This window comes from Carassius carassius, chromosome 21 (genome assembly GCF_963082965.1).
Source record: "Carassius carassius chromosome 21, fCarCar2.1, whole genome shotgun sequence".
Taxonomy (NCBI): Eukaryota; Metazoa; Chordata; class Actinopteri; order Cypriniformes; family Cyprinidae; genus Carassius; species Carassius carassius.
This window is the reverse complement of record NC_081775.1, coordinates 32464287-32485813: the sequence shown is the minus strand read 5'-3', so window position 1 is coordinate 32485813 and position 21527 is coordinate 32464287. Positions and strand designations below refer to the sequence as shown.

Genomic DNA, 21527 nt, shown 5'->3' with positions numbered 1-21527 from the left:
GATATGTTACTTTCCCGCCAAGCAATACGAAATACCTCTAGTTTTGTTTTCCTCCAGCTGCGCTCCATTTTTCGGGCTGCTCTCTTTAGGGTGCGAGTATGCTCATTATACCATGGTGTCAAACTGTTTTCCTTAACCTTCCTTAAGCGTAAAGGAGCAACTTTATTTAAAGTGCTAGAAAAGAGAGAGTCCATAGTTTCTGTTACATCATCAAGTTGTTCTGAGGTTTTGGATATGCTAAGGAATTTGGATACATAAGGAAGATAACTTAAAAAGCAGTCTTTTGTGTTAGAAGTGATGGTTCCTCCATACTTGTAACAAGAAGTAGAATTTACAATTTTGGCTATATGAATTTTGCAAAGAACTAAATAATGATCTGAGATATCATCACTTGGCTGAATAATTTCAACACCATCAACATCAATTCCATGTGACAGTATTAAATCTAGAGTATGATTTCGACAATGAGTAGGTCCTGAAACGTGTTGTCTAACACCAATAGATTTCAGAATGTCTATAAATGCTGATCCCAATGCATCGTTTTCATTATCAACATGGATATTAAAATCACCAACTATTAAAACTTTATCTGCAGCCAGAACTAACTCGGATGTAAAATCACCAAATTCTTTAATAAAGTCTGTATGGTGCCCTGGTGGCCTGTATACAGTAGCCAGTACAAACATAACAGGGGATTTATCATTAACATTTGTTTCTTTGGATAATGTTATATGAAGTACCATTACTTCAAACGAGTTATACTTGAAGCCTGCCCTCTGAGAAATCCTGAAAACGTTGTTATAAATTGAAGCAACACCTCCACCTTTGCCTTTTAGACGTGGCTCATGTTTATAACAGTAATCTTGGGGGGTGGACTCATTTAAAATAATGTAATCATCAGGTTTTAGCCAGGTTTCTGTCAAACAGAGTACATCTATATTATGATCAGTGATCATATTATTTACAAAAAGTGTTTTCGTAGAAAGGGATCTGATATTCAATAAGCCAAGCTTTATCATTTGTTTATCCATATTGCTTCTGTTTTTTATTTGTTGAACCTCAATTAAATTGTTAATCTTAACTTGCTTTGGACGTTTTTTGTATTTTCTAGTTCGGGGAGCAGACACAGTCTCTATAGTGTGATATCTAGGTGAAAGAGTCTCTATGTGCTGAGAATTAACTGACCTCTGTGACGGGAGGCAGCTAGCAGACGGTCGGTTTAGCCAGTCTGTCTGCTTATAAACACTAAGACTATTTGCCATATTTCTAGAGAGAAGAGTGGCGCCACCCCAGGAGGGATGAAGACCATCTCTTTTAAACAGGTCAGGTCTGCCCCAAAAGCTCATCCAATTGTCTATGAAACCTATGTTATTCTGTGGGCACCACTTAGACATCCAGCCATTGAGTGATGACAATCTGCTATGCATCTCATCACCACGGTAAGCAGGGAGGGGACCAGAGCATATTACAGTGTCTGACATCGTGCTTGCAAGTTCACACACCTCTTTAATGTTATTTTTAGTGATCTCCGACTGGCGAAGTCGAACATCATTAGCGCCGGCATGAATAACAATCTTACTGTATTTACGTTTAGCATTAGCCAGCACTTTTAAATTTGCCAAGATAGTTCAACAATAGTTCTGCCCAGACGGTATCGCTGAGACATATAGTTAATATCAGTTATACGCAGCATGCACGATACAAGGAAATGGTCTGTAATATCATCACTTTGGGGTACAATATCTATAGCAGTAAGATCGATTCCATGCGATATAATTAAATCTAGTGTATGATTAAAACCATGAGTGGGCCCGGTGACATTTTTCTTGACTCCAAAAGAGTTTATTAGGTCAGTAAACGCAAGTCCTAATGCAACATTTGCATTATCAACGTGAATATTAAAATCTCCCATGATTAGCGCCTTATCAACTGTAACTAGAAGGTCTGAGAGGAAATCTGCAAATTCTTTTAGGAATTCTGTATACGGCCCTGGTGGTCTATACACAGTAGCCAGAGCAAGAGATACATTAGATTTCTTTTGCATGTCTGACAGTGTAACATTTAGCAGAAGTATTTCAAAAGAGTTAAACCTGTATCCTGTTTCTGGGTAACATTGAGAATATCACTATATATTGTTGCAACACCTCCGCCATGACCAGTCTGACGGGGCTCATGCTTATAACAGTAGTTTGGAGTAGACTCGTTTAGACCAAAATAATAATTTGGTTTTAGCCAGGTTTCAGTCAAGCAGAGTACATCAAAACTATTATCTGTGATAATTTCATTTACAATAACTGCTTTGGGTGTGAGTGATCTAATATCTAATATTTATGAGCCCAAACTTTAAAAATTGTTTTTGTTCATTTACTTTACATTTTTCTGGTTTAATTACGATAAGATTTTTTCTAGATCCTACATTATATTTTGACCTCACTATTCGGGGAACAGACACAGTCTTAATAGTTTCTACAGCGCAAGTACTTTTATCATTTAAGCGGGTGGAACAAAACTCATCATAACAGTTATCTGAGAATTGTCTTACTAGCCACAAGGAGCGAAGTGTCCTGGAGATGTTGTCAGAGGGCAGCTCTGCTCCGATTCTGCTGGGGTGTAATCCATCAGCGCGAAACAACCTAGGACGCTCCCAGAAAAGATTCCAGTTATTAACAAATAGCAGTTTCTGTTCTTTACACCATGACAACAACCATTCATTTAAAGCAAAAAGTCTACTGAACCTTTCGTGTCCTCGTCGATACGTGGGCAGTGGTCATGACACGACGATCGTTGCCGCGGGCGTCGTGCTGCGAACCGTCTCGATCAGGCTGCTGAAGTCCCTCTTCAGCGTCTCCGTCTGCCGCAGCGTGGTGTCGTTAACCCCGGCGTGAAGCATGACCGCTCTGGGGCTCTCGTCGGCCTTCAAGATCGCGGATATCTGCGCAGAAACATCGAGAACACGAGCACCAGGCAAACAATGAGTGTGCACTTTACCTTCGGCTAACGTAGCACTTACGTGTCGGACGATGGAGTCTCCGATGATCACAGCGTCGCGTCCTGTCTCGCGGAGGGGAGCGAAGCGGTTCCGGATGGAGATCTCGAAGGCAGGAGGGGGAGAAGTCGTCGCCCGGGACCCGGCTCGCGTCCTCCGCTGTGGATGCACCCAGGGTCCGTGGTGTCCCGGCGTCACAGTGAAGGACATCTGGGAAGATCGCGTCCTGGGTGCACCGGGCCTGTGCAGAGAAACACACGCAGTAGACGTGGTGGGACTGTTAGCAGCACGCTGTATACTTACCCCGGACTTGTGAGCGTCATTTAAAATCATCAGGTTTTAGCCAGGTTTCTGTCAAACAGAGCACATCTAGATTATGATCAGTGATCATATTATTTACAAAAAGTGTTTTCGTAGAAAGGGATCTGATATTAAATAAGCCAAGCTTTATCATTTGTTTATCCGTATTGCATCTGTTTTTTGTTTGTTGAACCTCAATTAAATTGTAATTAGCCGTGTTTCCACTATCGAGCTTAAACCGGGCGTGCTAGTGCGTGCCAGGGCCAGTCGCGTTTCCACTCTCACTTCCGGGGCTTGATCGTGCCTCGCCGGGGCTTCCTCTGGGCCAACGGCCAGGTTTTTTTGGCCCGACTAAAACCTTGGGCCAAAGCGGGTCAGCTGGGGCTAGAGGAGGGGTTATGAACAAAGGCGGAGTGTCTCCGCGTCTAGAGAGCTCAGCACTGCAGATCATTTCAGAGAGATAACAGCTTTAACACCGGTATTAAAGACTTTTTAAAATAAGTTGAGCTCAAAACTCACTCTTAGTTAGCAGCAAGTGTTTGAAATAACTTGATCCGATGTGGATTATAATCACTAAAGAAGGCAGAAATATTTATAAGAGATGTAAAAGACTATGCACGCTAAAAATTAACATTACCATACTAAACATGGTAAATATGACCGCTTGGATAAATCAGACGTCAGCTTCTTATTCTCTATCACAATTGTGTATTTATTAAGTAACATTTTATCTGTCGTCTCGTTTCGTGAGTTTAGCTCCACGTTGCATATCATCAAAATATAATAATGATTTTTGTTCGGGAGCTTTTATAAAAAATAGAGAGCGTCTGCGCTGCGGATCATTTCAGAAAGATAACATGCTTTAACACCAGCATTAAACACTTTTTTAAATAAGTCAATCTCAAAACTCACTTTCAGTCAGCAGCAAGTGTTTGAAATAACTTGATCCAATGTGGATTATAATCACTTAAACAAGGCAGAAATATTTATCAGCAATACAAAAGACTATGCACGCTAAACATGTTACCATAGTTAACATGGTAAATATAACCCCTTGGAGAAATCAGACGTCAGCTTCTTATTCTCTATCACAATCGTGTATTTATTTAGTAACTTATATTATCTGTCACAAGCCTCATCTCGAGAGTTTAGCTCACGTTTCCTATCATAAAAAAAATATAATAATGTTTTTTGTTCGGGAGCTTTTATAAAAATAGAGATATTATCATTCATTCTAAATGTGACGTATAGGCTACTGTGGCTACAAATAAACAGAAACAGACTCGACTGAATTAGCGGGCTATTTTTATAAGCGTTAAAAATAAATAAAATAGAAATAAGTGTATTTATGTGTGATTAGTTTTGAGTCCTGATAAATTAAATCAATATGATCAATATATCACTTATTCTATAGTTAAAACATCGATGCTTTTGAATTTTAATATATAACAAAGCATGCAAACAAACGGCCGCTTTACCCATGTTCGTTTTGTGATCGCGCATGTTCCAGTGACGACTTAGTTTTCAGATAACTTTTCTTTGTTGGTGAAATGATGAGGTAGCATGACGTTGTTCCTGAGAGGCGTGTAAAGGGCGTGTTTTAGTGACGCGCAGCGGAGCTTCAGGCTCCACTGTGGAAACCCTGCGCTATTCTGGCCTCGGTGCTACTGGCCCGAGGCTATTAGCCCCGCCCGGCCCGCTTTAAGCCCTGGCTCACACTGATATTCAGAATTGTGCTGTGTGTAGTCCTTTTCATTGCCAGGTAAATACTTTTATATTCTTTGATTTCTGAATTAATGTATATAATGGATTTATGTTTTATTCTTGGAATTGGATTTGAATTATTGTTCTATTGCCTGATTAATAAATTGTTATGTTTGAATTTATTCTGATTGACTTCGAAATGATTAACTCTAGTAAATTATATTAAGCCAATAATATCACAAATCTATGCTCAGGTTAGAAACGGACTAAAACTCAGTTTGTGGAACATCGGGGCACGTTGACTGAAGTTTTAGAGCTCCGACTAACACATTGGCATTAGTCATGTGTACTTAGACTGTAGGGGCTAATAGTGGGTTTTCCGTTCAGAACAACAGAGTGTTTTTAGATCAATCTGAATAGGGTGAGCCTCAACCTCTGATTATTGTAATATTATTCTAACTAAGTGTACGTGGGAAACCACGGCATGATTATGTAAAGTTACCATTAGAGGAAGTTAAATTGATCAGCTTGGTTCTATGGTAATGGTCATGACCTCTGGATAGACATAGTCTTACTTTAATGAAGTGTGTTCAGATCTTTGGGGACTGAATAACATACTTTTAGAAATAAGCAAGCATGGTGCTGCTTATAAAAGTATCATTGAATTGCCTCTGTCTAATGACCAAGACTGACGAGTTTGTGATTAAGAGATCGTAATCCCGATTTGTGCGAGACTCAAAAAGGTTATAGGTTTCCGAATGAACGAGTATAATTCAAACTAAGGGTTAAATAGAATAATCAAACACGTGGTCAACTTTATAAATAACCAAATGGGGGTAAACCCTTTTTCATAATTGGAGTCAGATGAAAACACATAGGTAATACACATAAAGAGATGTATTTAATTTAAACTTGTTGCGTTGCATAAGGGCAGTGACACGCAGGAACCCTTCGACCGTGCCATTGGCTACCGTCCTTGGACCAGTGGGCGGACCTTACACACCCGATGTACTTGCTACATCACTAGAAGAATGGCATCTACACTAATATTAGTCTGTTTCTCTCTTATTCCAAGGTCACCGTAGCCACCAGATCCAGTCTGTATCCAGATCAGAGGGTCACTGCAGTTACCCGGATCCAGTACGTATCCAGACCAGATGGTGGATCAGCACCTAGAAAGGACCTCTACATCCCTGAAAGACAGCGGAGACCAGGAAAACTAGAGCCCCAGATACAGATCCCCTGTAAAGACCTTGTTTCAGAGGAGCACCAGGACAAGACCACAGGAAACAGATGATTCTTCTGGACAATCTGACTTTGCTGCAGCCTGGAATTGAACTACTGGTTTCGTCTGGTCAGAGGAGAACTGGCCCCCCAACTGAGCCTGGTTTCTCCCAAGGTTTTTTTCTCCATTCTGTCAGCGATGGAGTTTCGGTTCCTTGCCGCTGTCGCCTCTGGTTTGCGTAGTTGGGGTCACTTCATCTACAGCGATATCATTGACTTGATTGCAAATAAATGCACAGACACTATTTAAACTGAACAGAGATGACATCACTGAAGTCAATGATGAACTGCCTTTAACTATCATTTTGAATCATTGACACACTGTTTTCCTAATGAATGTTGTTCAGTTGCTTTGACGCGATGTATTTTGTTTAAAGCGCTATATAAATAAAGGTGACATGACTTGACTTTACACACCTCTTTAATGTTATTTTTAGTGATCTCCGACTGGCGAAGTCGAACATCATTAGCGCTGGCATGAATAACAATCTTACTGTATTTACGCCAGCACTTTTAAATTTGCCAAGATGTCAGGCGCTCTGGCTCCCGGTAAACATTTGACTATGGTGGCAGGTGTCTCTTTATTCACGTTCCGTACAATATCGTCACCAATAACTAGGGCACTTTCACCAGGTTTTTCAGTGGGTGCATCACTGAGTGGGGAGAACCTGTTTAATGTTTTGATCGGAACAGAAGAGCAGTGTTTTGACCCACGACTACGCTGCCTCACCGTCACCCAGTTGCCCTGCTGCAGGGGCTCTGTTGCCGGAACCAAACAATGTAAAGGAATCCCTGAGCTAGACGCATCCAAAGCCACATCTAGAGCCCTAACATTCTTACTGTCCTCAATTAAAGTTTGGATGCATATCTCTAATTCTGAAATCTTCTCTGTCAGCCTAAATATTTCCCTGCATTTATCACATGTGAATCCCTCATCACCGACAGAGATAGATAAACTGTACATGTGGCAAGAGGTGCAAATAACAATTGCAGGAGAAGCTATTACTCACAATGCTTGAGAAATATTTTTACCACAGTTGTTTGATGAACTTGTGAAAAACTTGGGCGAAAGAGAGGAGAGGAGAAAAATGTATATGCACTGTAAAACATGATTTTGCATGATTTCTGTGAGGGTAGGTTTAGTGGAGGGTTTAGGTGTGGTCATTCGTATGTATTCGAATGAAATAGCCACTTAGTAAAATATGTACAAATTGCCATGAGATCGGGTTGGACCATGTAAAAAGTCATTTAAATAAACACAAATTTTGATTGGTAATGACAGGCATGCGTCATTTCATGACGACGGACACAACATGACACTGTCATTATTTTACTAAACCTTTAAACATAAATGTAGGTCATAATAAGTTGCTTGCACAAGCTACCTGTAGGGTTGTTTTTTTATTGGAGGACAGTCTGCATTTGTGATATGCTCTGTCAATGCCTTAAACATTTTTGTATTCCAAAAATGTATATATTTTTGATCCCTTTTTAAATGATGCCATTTTATCACTAAATTTAAATAATAAATAGGAATTGAAACATAATTAGCTATTCATGTAATTTATAATCTTTCTATTGTTATAAATTAATTTTATACATTTCCATCTTAAGTATAATGAATGATACGAACTTTTGATAAAGTTATGTGACTCTCCTGTCTTTCCTCTAACTTATAAAACAAGTTTAAAAGCATGTTATTTTAAAGGAACACTCCATTTTTTTTGGAAATAGGCTCATTTTCCAACTTCCCTAGAGTTAAACAGTTGAGTTTTACTGTTTTCAAATCCATTCAGCCAATCTCTGTCTCTGGCAGTAGCTCTTTTAGCTTAGCTTAGCACAGATCGTTGAATTTGATTAGAATGTGAGCATCTTGCTCAAAAATGAACAAATTCAATGATCTGTGCTAAGCTAAGCTAAAAGTGCTACCACCAGACCTAAAGATCATCTGAATATATTCGAAAATGGTAAAACTCAACTGTATAACTCTAGGGGAGTGGGAAAATGAGCCTATTTTCAAAAAAGGTGGAGTGTTCCTTTTAAGTAAACATAAATTGTAACACTTTACACACACCACACAAGTAAGAATTTGTGAATTCTTGAACATGAAACAAAAAAAAATATTGACAGTATTATGGTTTGATTTAGGGTGTTAGAATGGAGAAAACTTGACTGATGAATATAATTATTTTTTACAGATCATTTAAAAATTCATAAAGTTCTTCCCGATTTGTTGAAAGACAGATATTGCTAGTGTGTGCTATGCATCGAGCCATGGCTTTTACCATTGCATGATTTGTAACTTTGTCATACACAGTTCCTATTCTTGGTTGATGCAAGGGGAGAAGGATGAATGAAAGTAGCCAATGACATTATAAGTCATGCCTTTCACACAAAATTATGTGTGTTAGGTAGTTTAAATACTCATAATGTCTTGTTTGAACATGATTTCTGAATGTTCTTATTCGTCAATAAAGTGAGAAGATGTGACTGTGTGTGTTATATTACAGCATGTATAACAGAATAACTTTTAATGTCTGTTTTGTAATTTAACAGAATTGTTATATTGAGGTATTTGTTTGAAAATATATTTACACCTGTACATTGATTACAAACTTAGACCTATACTTCATTAATGTAATTTATTATTAGTTCATGCATTCCCTGATAATTGAACCTGTGATTGTGGCATTGTTGGCTCCATGATCTGCCAGTTGAGCTAAAATAACAAAAACAGAGAGTGACTTGAATACATATATTTAATGGACATTTAACACACAGCACAAGTAAGTCATATTATATGCTTGCTTGTAGATGTTAGCTTGTGTGATGCATCATTTTCATTCTTCATCTTTGGTCTTCAGTAACAGAAAAGAAAAATGAATAGTTATGTGCTATTTTTTATATAAAACATATTTATATATGTATATATATATATTAAGCTTTACAATACCTTCCCAGCGTCGCGGCTCTTGGCTCTCAGCTTGTTGACCTGGGACTCAGCAATGTCAGCGCGCTCCTGAGCCTCCTCCAGCTCGTGCTGCACCTTCCTGTACCTGGACAGGTGAGTGTTGGCCTGCTCTTCCTGTTAGGATGACACCAGATATCCAACCCCTTTCAGAACATTGCACTCATGGCACTGAATGTATTGTCTAAAAAATATAAAAACCTCACACTTAAGACATGTGACATTAGACTTACAGCTTCTTCTGCCTGGCGCTTGTAGGCCTTCACTTTCAGCTGCAGCTTGTCTACCAGATCCTGGAGACGATTCACATTCTTCTTGTCTTCCTCAGTCTTTGGGTGAAAGTATTGTTGATGGTCTTAGTTTACCTATGTAAATTATAATGAAATGTGGTTTCTAAATATTGTGTAGTTTTACCTGGTAGGTGAGCTCCTTCACTCTCCTTTCATATTTGCGCACTCCTTTGACAGCATCTGCACCACGTCTCTGTTCAGCTTCAACTTCAGCCTCCAACTCGCGCACCTTCAGTAGAGAGTTATTGTTGTCACCTGTCAAATCTCTACCATAGCCAGTTCATCTAAGACTGTGTTTAGCTTGTCATTTACCCTGGACTCCAGTTTCTGGAGCTGTTTCTTTCCACCCTTCATGGCCAGACTCTCAGCTTCATCCAGACGGTGCTGCAGGTCTTTGACAGTCACCTCCAGGTTCTTCTTCATCCTCTCCAGGTGAGCACTTGTGTCCTGCTCCTTCTTCAGCTCCTCAGCCATCATGGCAGCCTAAAATATATGAGCCAATGCAAATTAACTAGCCAATACAGACTGAAATGCCTCCCATTAAGGTTCCCTTTGTATTTAGATGGAAATTTATAAAATTAATTTAAATACAGATAAACAAAGTAAAAACACTGTAATTTAGAACAGAGCAACAGAAAGTAAACACTCACATCAGTGATAGCCTTCTTGGCTTTCTCCTCTGCATTTCTGGCCTCCTGGACTGCATCGTCCACCTCACCTTGAACCTGGACCAGATCAGCCTCAAGCTTCTTCTTGGTGTTAATAAGACTTGTATTCTGTGGGATTTAAGCAGTGTGTTTAGTGTACATTTAACTAAAACTCTGTAATCATGTAACCCGAGTATAGTTTTTCTGTACTTGTGAGTGCAGAAGTCCCACACGCTCGCTGGCATCCACCAGCTCCTGCTCCGCCACTTTGCGGCCTCTCTCTGTTTGCTCCAGGCCAGCTCTCAGTTCCTCAATCTCTGCTTGCATCAGGTTATTCCTGCGCTCCACCATGGCCACCTGCTCCTTCATGTCCTCCTGTCCTCTGACAGCTTCATCAAGGTGCAGTTGGGCATCCTGTGGAAATTTTCTGCTTGTCATTGCATGTCATGTTTAGTCTAATTCATGTATCATATTATTAAACATGTTATATGTGTTGCAGTTCCTCATTCTACAAAAATATACTTTGAGTTGTCCTTGGACATTCCTGAGCTGTTTCTGGGCCTCAGCAGCCTGGCGGTTGGCATGACTCAGCTGGATCTCCATCTCATTCAGATCTCCCTCCATCTTCTTTTTAACTCTCAGGGCATCATTTCTGCTCCTGACCTCAGAGTCCAGAGTGCTCTGCATGGAATCAATCACTCTTTGGCTGTTCCTCTTGATCTGTTCCATCTCCTCGTCCTTCTCAGCAAGCTTCCTGTCAATCTCACTCTTCACCTGGTTCAGCTCCAGCTGCACACGAAGAATCTTGGACTCTTCATGCTCCAGGGTGCCCTATAGGGAAAAAAGACAACATTTATTAGGGATGAACCATTACATGTTCAATATCTAATGTTATTCAAAGCAATAGTATCAAAATTCAGTTCAAAAACAGTTGCTTTGACGCAATGTATTTTGTTTAAAGCGCTATATAAATAAAGGTGACAAAATGTTAATATTGTAGAGAAGGAATAGCACCTCGGCTTCTTCAAGGGCAGTCTGGATCTCTGATTTCTCAGACTCCACTGTCTTCTTGGCTTTTTCTAACTCATGAATGCTTTTTCCTGTCTCTCCAAGCTGCTCAGTAAGCTCAGAAATTTCCTCTAAAGGGTTTAAAAAAGTGGAATGGTAAAAATTTCTATTTTAACGCATGTTTTAAAAATGCTTTGTGAACAATAAAAGTGGCATTTACGTTGTAGATTCTTGTTCTCCCTCTTCAGGGTCTCGAGGTTGTCAAGAGCTTCCTCATAGGAGTTCTTCATTTTGAAAAGCTCAGTGCTGAGAGAACGAGCTTCTTTCTGAGCACCTTCTAGTTCAGCCTGGCTTTCCTCATACTTCTGTTTCCATTCTGCTAGGACCTGGAGAACAAGTTAGTCATTGTTAATTAGCCAAGTCCATGGCTCAAGGTTTAGATTTAAAGATTATGCACATCCTTCTCACCTTGTCAAAGTTTCTTTGTTTCTTGTCAAGGTTGGCAGCCAATGAATTTGCCCTCTCCACATCAATCATGAGGTCCTCTACTTCACCCTGCAGTCTCTGTTTGGTTTTTTCCAGAGAGGCACACTTGGAGTTCACCGCTTCAATGGATTCTTCAGCATCCTGCAGACGCTGGGCAAGCTTTTTCCTGAAGAAAGGGGTATGAAATTATAAAATCTTATTAAAGTTTGTGATATTAAATATAGGGTGCCAAAGAAATTGTTCTTTGCTGTTTACTTGGATTCCTCAAGCTCCTCAGTGCGCTGGATGGCATCAGTCTCATATTTGGTTCTCCACTGAGCCACCTCACTGTTGGCCTTAGACATTCCACGCTGGAGTTCAGCTTTGGCCTCCTGCTCCTCCTCATACTGCTCTCTGAGCAAGTCACAGTCATGACGGGCAGACTGAACCGCATGGGCCAGAGCATTCTTGGCCTTTAAAGCATCACATTTTGGCCTTTTCAATAGTCCAGTCTTTACAATTATTTAGATTGTTGAAAATTAATTTTCAAAATTAACTCATTAATTTTGTATAACTCTACCTTGACTTCTTCCTCAACATGCCTTTTGAGTTCCTCAATTTGCTGTGTATAAGCCTGTTTGCCTCTAGTTAGCTGTGAAACAAGTGCCTCTTTCTCTTCCAGTTGGCGGCTAAATTCACCTTGGAATCACGTTAGAAATATTACAATGAAACATAATATCATAGACAATTTTTGAATATTTTTCTTAAGGTTTTGACATGTGTACCTTATTTGCCATGCCTTACCATTTTCAGTCTGAAGTCTTGCACGTTGTGCATTCATGTCATTCAGCTGACGAATATTTTCATCACTCTTGGTCTTGATTTCACTCAGCTGGTCTTCCAGGGTACGGCACATCTTCTCTAAATTAGCCTTAAAAGATACAGGGTTATAAAAAAGATGTTTGTAAAGATGCTTTTATATTTAATGATTCTCTCATGACATTACCTTTGCTTTAGCCACAGCCTCCATGTTGCTTGTCAAGTCATCAATCTCCATCTTGTATTCACTCTTCTCCTTCTCCAGCTTCTGCTTGACCCGCTGGAGGTTGTCGATCTGTTCTCCGAGTTCAGCCACACTGTCTGCCTGCTTCTTTCGGAGAGCTGCAGCTGTAGCTTCATGCTGCAAGGTGGACTCCTCCAGATCACGACGTAACTTCTGGAATTCAGCTTCACGCTTTTTGTTCATCTCAATCTGGGCAGCAGTGGCACCACCAGCTTCCTCAAGCCTCTCGCTGATCTCTTCAAGTTCCCTGGAGAGATCAGCTCTCTGCTTCTCCACTTTTGCACGAGCAGCTCGCTCTGCCTCAATTTCCTCTTCCAGCTCCTCAATACGGGCCTAGTTGAGGGGAAAAAAATCCACTTTGCGAAATTTATAATTGTACTGTAATGTAATTTCATGTTAAAATGAAATGTAAAATGCCCAGCTATCCAAGAACTTTACAGTTTCACATAAAAAAGATTATGGTCAGCTTTACCTGAAGTTCTTTGATCTTCTTCTGAAGCTGTGCTCCCAAAGACTGTTCATCCTCAATCTTGCTGAGAAGTTGACTTATCTCAAAGTCCTTCCTGTTTTGAAAGTAGTGTTTTGCAGAACTTGCCAAATACTTATTTTGTATAATTGTGTAAAGTTCAAACATTTAATGTCTGCTCACTTTTTGATCTTCTCATCTGATTGCTGTTTTTCATTCTCCAGGTCCATTATGGACTCTTGGGCCAGTTTCAGATCACCCTCAAGCTTTCTCTTGGCTCTCTCAAGGTCCATACGGAGCTTCTTCTCTTGTTCCAGTGAGCCCTCAAGCTATTGTGATAGAAACCAGAACAATAGAGGTATGTAATAATTAATTCTGCTTTGACTGATGGCCTTATTTCCATGCCAAACATCTTACATCATCCACTTGCTGCTCAAGCTTTGTCTTAGCTTTAGTCAGAGTGTTGACTTTGTCTTCCTCTGCCTGAAGGTCATCAAGAGTCTGCTGGTGTGCCTCTTGGAGGGCTTTCTTCTCTTTGGTCAGCTTGGCGATGCTCTCATCCTGAGAGGCCATCTCCTCTGTCAGGTTTTTCACCTAAATGGAAACCTTGTTTATTAGTTTCATTTTCAGCAGCCTGAATTCAGAAGTGTGAACAAAATGTGACAAGAATATTGACCTTATTTTCTGTTGCATGTTTTTCCTTCTCCACTTTTGCCAAGGTGAGCTCCAGGTCATCGATGTCTTTCTTCAGCTCGGAGCATTCATCCTCCAGTTTCCTCTTCTTGGCAGTCAGTTCAGCATTGATTTCCTCCTCATCCTCCAGTCTCTCGTTTGTATCTTTGAGTTTGGCCTCGAGCTGGATCTTGCTTTTGATGAGCCCTTCACATCTCTCCTCAGCATCAGAGAGGTTTTCAGATTCCTGTTCAGTGACATGGATGTAGTTAATGATTTATGTTCATAGCTATAGGATCCATATTAGGATCAATAAGAGCTGAAATACTCACAGATGTTACTTGAAGTTGAAGGTCATTTTTCTCCTGAAGGAGTGACACCATTTTCTCCTCGAGCTCCTTCTTTTTAGCTAATGCCTTTGCCAGATCCTCCTTCATTTTTTCATAGTTCTCCTTCATGGCAGCCATTTCCTTCTCAGTCTCTGCACTCTTCAGAAGAGGCTTGATCTTGAAGTAGAGCTTCATCCATGGCCAATGTTTGACATTCATGAATGAGCGAATGTTGTATTGGATGGAATAAATTGATTCTCTGTGTAAATTATAATCCGTAAATCAGTCATTATCATTTGTCATATCAACAGTTGTGTTCCAAACAGTTTTGTAAGTTCATCTTCCTCCCCTCTCCTCCTACCTTCTCTCCATCATTTTTACAAACTCCTTCCTCATGACATATCCACGGCACAAAGCCTGAGTCATGGTAACCAGCTCTGCTAGTTTCTCATCTCTCATCTCCTCTAGAGTGCCCAACAGACCAGCTTTGAAGAACACCTACAAGAATAATACAAATATATTATTGGTACAGTGACAGAGACCTCGGTTACATTATATCACCCATTATAATAAAGTTTGAATTAAATTCTATAGAACAGACAGTTAAGGGAATTCTTTGCTTTCAGTTTGAGGAGGCATAATAATTTGCTGACTGGTGTGGAATAACATGACCTGAACCCCTTTTGAATAGCTTCAGGAAGATTTGTACACCAGATTGTTTACATGTGATGTGTGGTGTAGCATTAAGATTTAATTTAAATGGAATTATGGAAATTATCATGCCATTAATTATAAATAGAGTCCTTTTGGTTTTGGCCATGTGGTATATTAACTCAGGAGCTCACCTTGGTGTGTCCAAACTTGTATTGGGTGTGGTCAACATCAATAGAGCCCAAGAGTTTCTCTGAAGCCTTCTTGTTGTCAATGAACTGTCCCTCAGGGATGACACTAGCATTTAATACTTTGTACCTAGAAGACATAAAGGTAAGATTTATTTTTTTGGTGAAGCCAAAAATGTTTAAATATGGTTAAGATTAGGTGGTGTATTATCTCTAATTAATACATTCAAAAAGGTGTGGTGTATTTACCTCTGCTTGAAGTCACCATATAGGATTCTGCTGGGGAAACCCTTCCTGCAGATTCGGATACCCTCCAGCACACCATTACACCTGAGCTGGTGGATGACCAGGAAGTTCTCCATCAGACCTGCAATGCAAATGTTCTTAATGTTTCTGAAGTATTTTAAAAACGTGATCCATTTGATTCTTTGGGGATCAAGTTTACCTGGAGTCTTAGACTCATTAGGAATCAAGCAGCGCACAAAGTGAGGGTGGGTGCTCCTCAGGTTAGTCATCAGCTTACCCAAGTTCTCCTGTGGAAATGTTTATGAGATTTATTCAGTCTTTAATGGAGACGATTTTCAAGTCCTTCATTAAAAGAGAGAATTATGTTTACCCTAAAAAGTGCAGACACAGTTTGGAAGGAACCACCCTTCTTCTTGCCTTTCTTTCCTCCACCGCCCTCAGCTGTTTTATGTCAAATAAATAAGTTATTAATGGTTTTATGTTGCCTTATATTGAGCTGTTCAATATATTGATATCTGATATTGAAAGATATTAACTGCTCTGCCATCATCTTGCATAGATATACTTAATGTTTCTATGAGGTTTAGAATATTTTCTCTGTTTTGCATGTCATTAAATATTAATATAGAAGAATTCAAGAAATGCAGATGTTCATACCATCAGCTGCTCCATGAGAGACATACAGGAAGGCAAGTACTTTGAGTGATGACTTTTGGTAAAGTTGCACAACAGAGTCGTTCAGTGGATCCTTGTTCTTGTCCAACCAGCCAGCAATGTTGTAGTCCACAGTGCCGGCGTAGTGTACCAGAGAGAAGTGGGCCTCTGCTTTACCTTTGGCAGGCTTGGGCTTCTGGAAGGCAGCAGTTTTGCCCAGATGCTGATCATGCAGCTTGTTCTTGAAGCTTGTGTCTGTTGCCTTGGGGAACATGCACTCCTCTTCAAGGATGGAGAAAATGCCCATTGGCTGTTGAATAAATGTTTACACTCAAGTACAGTCAGTCCCAAAGTGAGTAAAAAAAAAAATTATTTACAGAATATCCTCTTACCTTCTCAATGAGCTCAATGCAGGCAGCCAAGTCCATCCCAAAGTCAATGAACTCCCATTCAATACCTTCTTTCTTGTACTCCTCTTGCTCCAGAACAAACATGTGGTGGTTGAAGAACTGTTGCAGTTTCTCATTTGTGAAGTTGATGCAAAGCTGCTCCAAGCTGTTGAACTGATAATCATAGAGAAGCAAGTTCTTACTGCTGACTGCTATCTTTTATATCGTGATTCTTACAGAGACATTAATAACTGATGCTCACATCAAAGATCTCAAATCCAGCGATGTCCAGCACACCAATGAAGAATTGTCTTGGCTGCTTGGTGTCCAGCATCTCATTGATACGGACGACCATCCACAAGAACATTTTCTCATAGATAGATTTGCAAAGAGCCGAAACAGCGTTGTTCACCTGAGAAATTCAAAGGTCAGTGTAATTTATATTAGACTTTTTTTTCAAGAATAAATTTATTCTGAATGTCTATGGGACATTTCTATGTTTTTTCATTTATTGAGAAGGTAAGTGATCACCTGTGGTACTGTCTGGCCTTTGGTTACCATCTCATTCCCGACCTTTACTCTGGGGAAGCACAGAGCTTTCAGCATGTCAGCAGAGTTGATGCCCAAGAGGTAAGCAATTTTATCAGCCACTGAGGAAGAACAATTATATGCATAACTTTCACCAATGTAACTTTTCACAGTTAATGCGTGCATGCTAATTTGTGTAAATAATTCACCCTACCCTCAGTGCCGTCAGGTTCGGCTTGCTCCTCTCTCTGCTTCTGTTTGAACTTCATGTTCCCATGATGCATCACAGCACCTGTCAGCTTATAGATGCTGATTTTCTCATCAGCACTGAAGCCCAGGATGTCAATAGCTGTCTGTTTTTACACAGACCAAATAAAACATAATGCATTAATATGCATTTTATATTTTATACATGCAGTATTTACACCAGTTCATGCTATTGTTCTTCTTTTTGATTTCATACCAGATACATTGCTTGTAATCTGAAAAAGCCTCTACTACTAATAATAAAAACTGAGTTGTCCACATACATCTGTGGCAATGAACTCCTCCACATCATTGATGCTCTTGACAGTGATTTCACCCTGGCTGATCATTGGATAGTCGTAAGGGTTGGTGGTGATGAGTAGGGCCTCTATAAAGAGTTGATGTGCAGCATGTTAACAGTGCTCTCAAACTAGGAAATAACTGAAACACACAATCCTTTAGATTTCTCACCGAGCAGCTCTGGCTTGTGTCCAGTCATGAGCTGGTAGAAGATGTGGTAACTCCTCTCAGCCGACAGTTGGAATGTTACTCTCGACTTTTCCAGCAGATCTGTAAAAAGTGATGAAAATAGACACAGAGTTCCATTGATTAATCCACTTATTAGTCTCCAAATAAAAATATTTGTCTTAAAACAGCATTGACTCACAAGTTTCAATATCAGCTGAGGCCAGTTTTCCTGTGGTGCCAAAGTGTATCCTGATGAATTTACCCTAAAGAGATTGAAATAATTTACAAAATCTCAACTGTTTGGCAGTTTTGAAAGTGTGACTGATGTTTGACAATGCTGTAATAATTCATAAGTGCAACTTACAAAACGAGAGGAGTTGTCGTTCCTCACAGTCTTGGCATTACCATAAGCCTCCAGCAGAGGGTTGGCTGCAACGATCTGGTCCTCCAGTGATCCCTAATGTAATTGTAGGGCAGCAGATAGTAGATGTGAGGTGAAGCACAAATACTGTGCTCAATAACACTGTCTAGAATAAGTGCTTACTAACCTGCATTTTTCCAGGGACTGGCTCTGGCTTCTTCGCTCCAGACATCGCACCAACAGTTGCAAAGTACTGAATGACACGTTTTGTGTTCACAGTCTTTCCTGCACCAGATTCTCCACTGGAGATTGAAACAAGATTTTCTTTTAGTAATACATTTTCAATTAATTTATGCATATAATTGAAAAGCTTTAGCTTATTCCATCAGAGCAATATTCACTCACGTAATCAGGACAGACTGGTTCTCACGATCTGAAATTAAACCGTGGGATGTTAACAGGGTTTGCAGAACAAGCTGCACTCTATATTAACTTGAAAGTTAGATGTTTGTAAAGTTTTTTTTTTTTTTGTAGGGCTGCCCTCCACTTAATTTTAGATTTTCGATTTTTCTGGTCAACTAGTAGTCATTAATTTTAAGCATTAGTTGACTAATCACACATTTATTAATAAACCATAAAGCTTAGCACAGCACACCAATAGAAGTAATGATCAAGAATGTTCCAGAGAAAAACAGTAAGGAAGCTGCATTAACATTTTAATAATTTACAGATAAACAAGTGCTTTCTTTCCTTTCAGTATAAGGGATGAATTTGGCAACACTGACTCGTCATCTCTGCAGTAGCGGGTGCAACTCTAGGCATGTTTAATATGGATTACATTATCTGGGAATACTTGTTTTCCATTTGATTCATACACAGTATGATTATGAAGTATACACAGAGTTTCTGTTCATTTTTTTTTCTGACATGCTCAAGTGCACAGAGTGCATCCTGTTTCATTATTTTAGGAAAGCGCAATGTATTGTTATTTTGAGTGCAAACAAATCAGCGTAAAGTCTTTTATCTGTGTGACCAAGAATGAGGGAGTATTTTAAGAGCAAATGAATGTACCGGCACCTCCATCTGTCCTGCAGTGAGCACTTCAAAAACGCACATTTCTCTAGGTTAATGTTAGATTGATTGGCCATGTAAATTTGCTGTGACTAACTTATTTCAGATGACAAGCCATATTTGAGGTCGATGAATGATAGGTGAGCATTTGGATGTCCTGTCCAATGTATTGAATGACCAAATAGACCAGCTGTTAATGAACTGTCCATAACGGACTGTGTGACCTCACCACTTCCTGTAAATTTTCTTTCTGCAACTAATAAAATATTGGTCAAACAAGCCTCTTATCATTGACTAAAAGTTAGTTGACTATTAGGGGGCAATCTAATTTTTAGTTAACTCATTTATTATTTTTGGTTTTTTTTTTATTTGTCACTACATCTATAGGCTATATGCTAACCTTAACTTTTACTTTTTATTTATTCTTGTAAGTTCATATAGAAAAAGTTTGTTACAACTTTTATGGAGTAAGAGCTGTTTTACAGCAGAATTGTAATTGTCTTGATACATTATTTCGATTAACATTGATTCTGCATTATTCCTGGTTAACTCTGTCAAGCTACTTTTAAACAATCTGTATTGCATAAAGCACAATAAAAAATAAAGGTGTCTTTATTGAATAATGCAAAATAATGGTTCCTATAAAGAAATAATTAAATTAATGTATTCTTGAAATTTACTAAAGGATTTGCATCAGTTGAAAACCTCAGCTAAGTATGGTTTACTAGCTAGATAACTAGTAAAACATTATGCAGTCCTTTTTTATACAAACTTAGCTAACATTTTTAGCACAGTTAATGAAATAAAATGGCATACATACTGTTTGCATTTAACTTATCTGTATGTTAACATTGTCACCATTTATAGGCAATGAATTATTCACTACTATTTATTTTAAAGTGCATTTTTTCTTTTAGTGTAATGTGTGTCTTTTTAACCCTCTTGTATTGACACACTTCCAGAATCCACTTACCAGTGAGCATAAACTGGTAGGCGTTGTCGGAGATGGAGAAGATGTGAGGTGGGGCTTCAATCCTCTTTTTGCCTCTGTATCCACCCACAACAACTGTGTCGTACACCGGGAGCCACTTGTAGGGATTGACAGTGACGCAGAATAAGCCAGAGTAGGTCTGAAACAAAGATAGTCCAGTTTTACAATGCTTCAGTCCCATACCAGGAATAAAACAAGATTTACTTAGACTTACGTAGATCATCCATGCTGCGTAACGCTCTTTGAGGTTAAAAAGTACAGCAGGCTCATTGAGGTGGGTCATCATGGCCATGTCCTCAATTTTGTCAAACTTGGGAGGATTCATGGGGAAGATTTCATCTTCTTTTACTGTGACAGTCTGTAATGAACATAGATCAGTATCAGAAGAAGGATAAAACTTTTTTTGTACACATATTTGTACAATATTTTACTGGAGACTAAAGCACAGTAACATATAAAATATTTGTTTATCCATGATACTTACTTTCCCACTGTGAGTTTTGACAGTAGCTTTGCCACCCTCTTTACTAACAAGAGTACCCTTCAGGTACATCTCATCTGCATCTGTCACAAAGAATGCCGTTTTGGCATCAAAGGGGGTGTTCTGAGCCTCGATTCTCTCTCTTTCTGGCTTCCGGAGGTAAATGGCCGCCGGGCCGAAACACTCCATTTCACCATCTCCCATGATGGCACTTCAACTGTGGAGCAGAACTGCCATCACAATGCTGATAGACTTAATTTGATTCACTCTTTAACTTTAACTGAAAGTTTCATTTTATTTTTTGGCCTAACGTTCTAACTGAGTCTAACTTTAATTTATTGGGCATGAAAATGTTTATTAATGTATTAATTCCAATTATTAGACTTCCCAAAAGATTACATGCATTGTCATCATAATTTTTGCAAGTGAAAAACTTTGAATCTTTTATTAACAATTTACCTGGTACAGTGCTCAGAGAGAAATAACAGCTGTCACGTTCAGGATTCTAAAAACAACAATGGTAAACAAATAAACAACAACAACAAAAAGAGTATTGCATGATGTTTTCTCTACATAGGTTAGACTACATATGTTAATATATAATTTCAGCATAATTTTAGTTTTCTGCAACCACAAACTAATATCTTACCCACCTTCGATGGGCCACTGTGCTACAATCAGAGGGTGCCATTTATATAGTGTTGTTACTGAACAGTCAGCAGAACTGTCCAGCTTGATTTGGTCATGTAATTCTGCTTGGTTTATGGTAATGTAACTCTGTCCTAGAGGAAAATAGAAAGACATCAAGTTGCCCCTTAATTTTTTTGGCTTCCCATAAGATGCAATGTACTTTAACTTCATCTAAAAACAATTTTCTACACAATTGTTTTATAATATTGAGCTGTTTTCACGTTAAAGAAATAGCATACTCATAGACTTTTGGATTTTGTACCTACATTGTTTAAACAGTTTTACAATCCATGCTTTATGTGAGCTGTACTCTTGTTTAAATGTAGGTTTTCTTATGTGAACTTGCTTATTTGCTGCGTTTAATTTGATGTCAAGTCTTAT

General features: G+C 39.1%; 1 protein-coding gene across 2 annotated transcripts in view; it reads right to left on the bottom strand.

Moving 5' to 3' along the window:
- The window catches only part of LOC132098192 (myosin heavy chain, fast skeletal muscle), a 48313-nt gene extending 27352 nt beyond the window's left edge, over window positions 1-20961 (bottom strand). Inside the window, exons 1-40 of one of the 2 annotated variants that reach the window (XM_059504380.1) lie at window positions 20916-20961; window positions 20460-20673; window positions 20190-20333; window positions 19958-20114; window positions 18319-18346; window positions 18101-18215; window positions 17917-18009; window positions 17752-17815; window positions 17556-17654; window positions 17369-17472; window positions 17053-17191; window positions 16842-16960; window positions 16573-16722; window positions 16314-16484; window positions 15925-16231; window positions 15638-15708; window positions 15467-15554; window positions 15271-15388; window positions 15028-15151; window positions 14544-14680; window positions 14186-14441; window positions 13858-14100; window positions 13599-13775; window positions 13365-13510; window positions 13188-13278; window positions 12659-13048; window positions 12457-12583; window positions 12233-12351; window positions 11929-12125; window positions 11656-11839; window positions 11408-11573; window positions 11194-11318; window positions 10702-11010; window positions 10390-10593; window positions 10183-10308; window positions 9845-10015; window positions 9657-9761; window positions 9476-9571; window positions 9228-9359; window positions 9100-9132 (exon numbers count right to left, since the gene is read on the bottom strand). In XM_059504380.1, coding sequence (XP_059360363.1) covers window positions 9115-9132; window positions 9228-9359; window positions 9476-9571; window positions 9657-9761; window positions 9845-10015; window positions 10183-10308; window positions 10390-10593; window positions 10702-11010; window positions 11194-11318; window positions 11408-11573; window positions 11656-11839; window positions 11929-12125; window positions 12233-12351; window positions 12457-12583; window positions 12659-13048; window positions 13188-13278; window positions 13365-13510; window positions 13599-13775; window positions 13858-14100; window positions 14186-14441; window positions 14544-14680; window positions 15028-15151; window positions 15271-15388; window positions 15467-15554; window positions 15638-15708; window positions 15925-16231; window positions 16314-16484; window positions 16573-16722; window positions 16842-16960; window positions 17053-17191; window positions 17369-17472; window positions 17556-17654; window positions 17752-17815; window positions 17917-18009; window positions 18101-18215; window positions 18319-18346; window positions 19958-20114; window positions 20190-20333; window positions 20460-20660 — 5811 coding nt within the window. In that variant the 5' untranslated portion in view covers window positions 20661-20673; window positions 20916-20961 and the 3' untranslated portion in view covers window positions 9100-9114. Of the gene's footprint in view, window positions 1-9099; window positions 9133-9227; window positions 9360-9475; window positions 9572-9656; window positions 9762-9844; window positions 10016-10182; window positions 10309-10389; window positions 10594-10701; window positions 11011-11193; window positions 11319-11407; window positions 11574-11655; window positions 11840-11928; window positions 12126-12232; window positions 12352-12456; window positions 12584-12658; window positions 13049-13187; window positions 13279-13364; window positions 13511-13598; window positions 13776-13857; window positions 14101-14185; window positions 14442-14543; window positions 14681-15027; window positions 15152-15270; window positions 15389-15466; window positions 15555-15637; window positions 15709-15924; window positions 16232-16313; window positions 16485-16572; window positions 16723-16841; window positions 16961-17052; window positions 17192-17368; window positions 17473-17555; window positions 17655-17751; window positions 17816-17916; window positions 18010-18100; window positions 18216-18318; window positions 18347-19957; window positions 20115-20189; window positions 20334-20459; window positions 20674-20915 lie in introns of those variants that run through there. The other variant, XM_059504381.1, reaches the window with a different exon arrangement.
- Window positions 20962-21527: the final 566 nt, after the last annotated feature.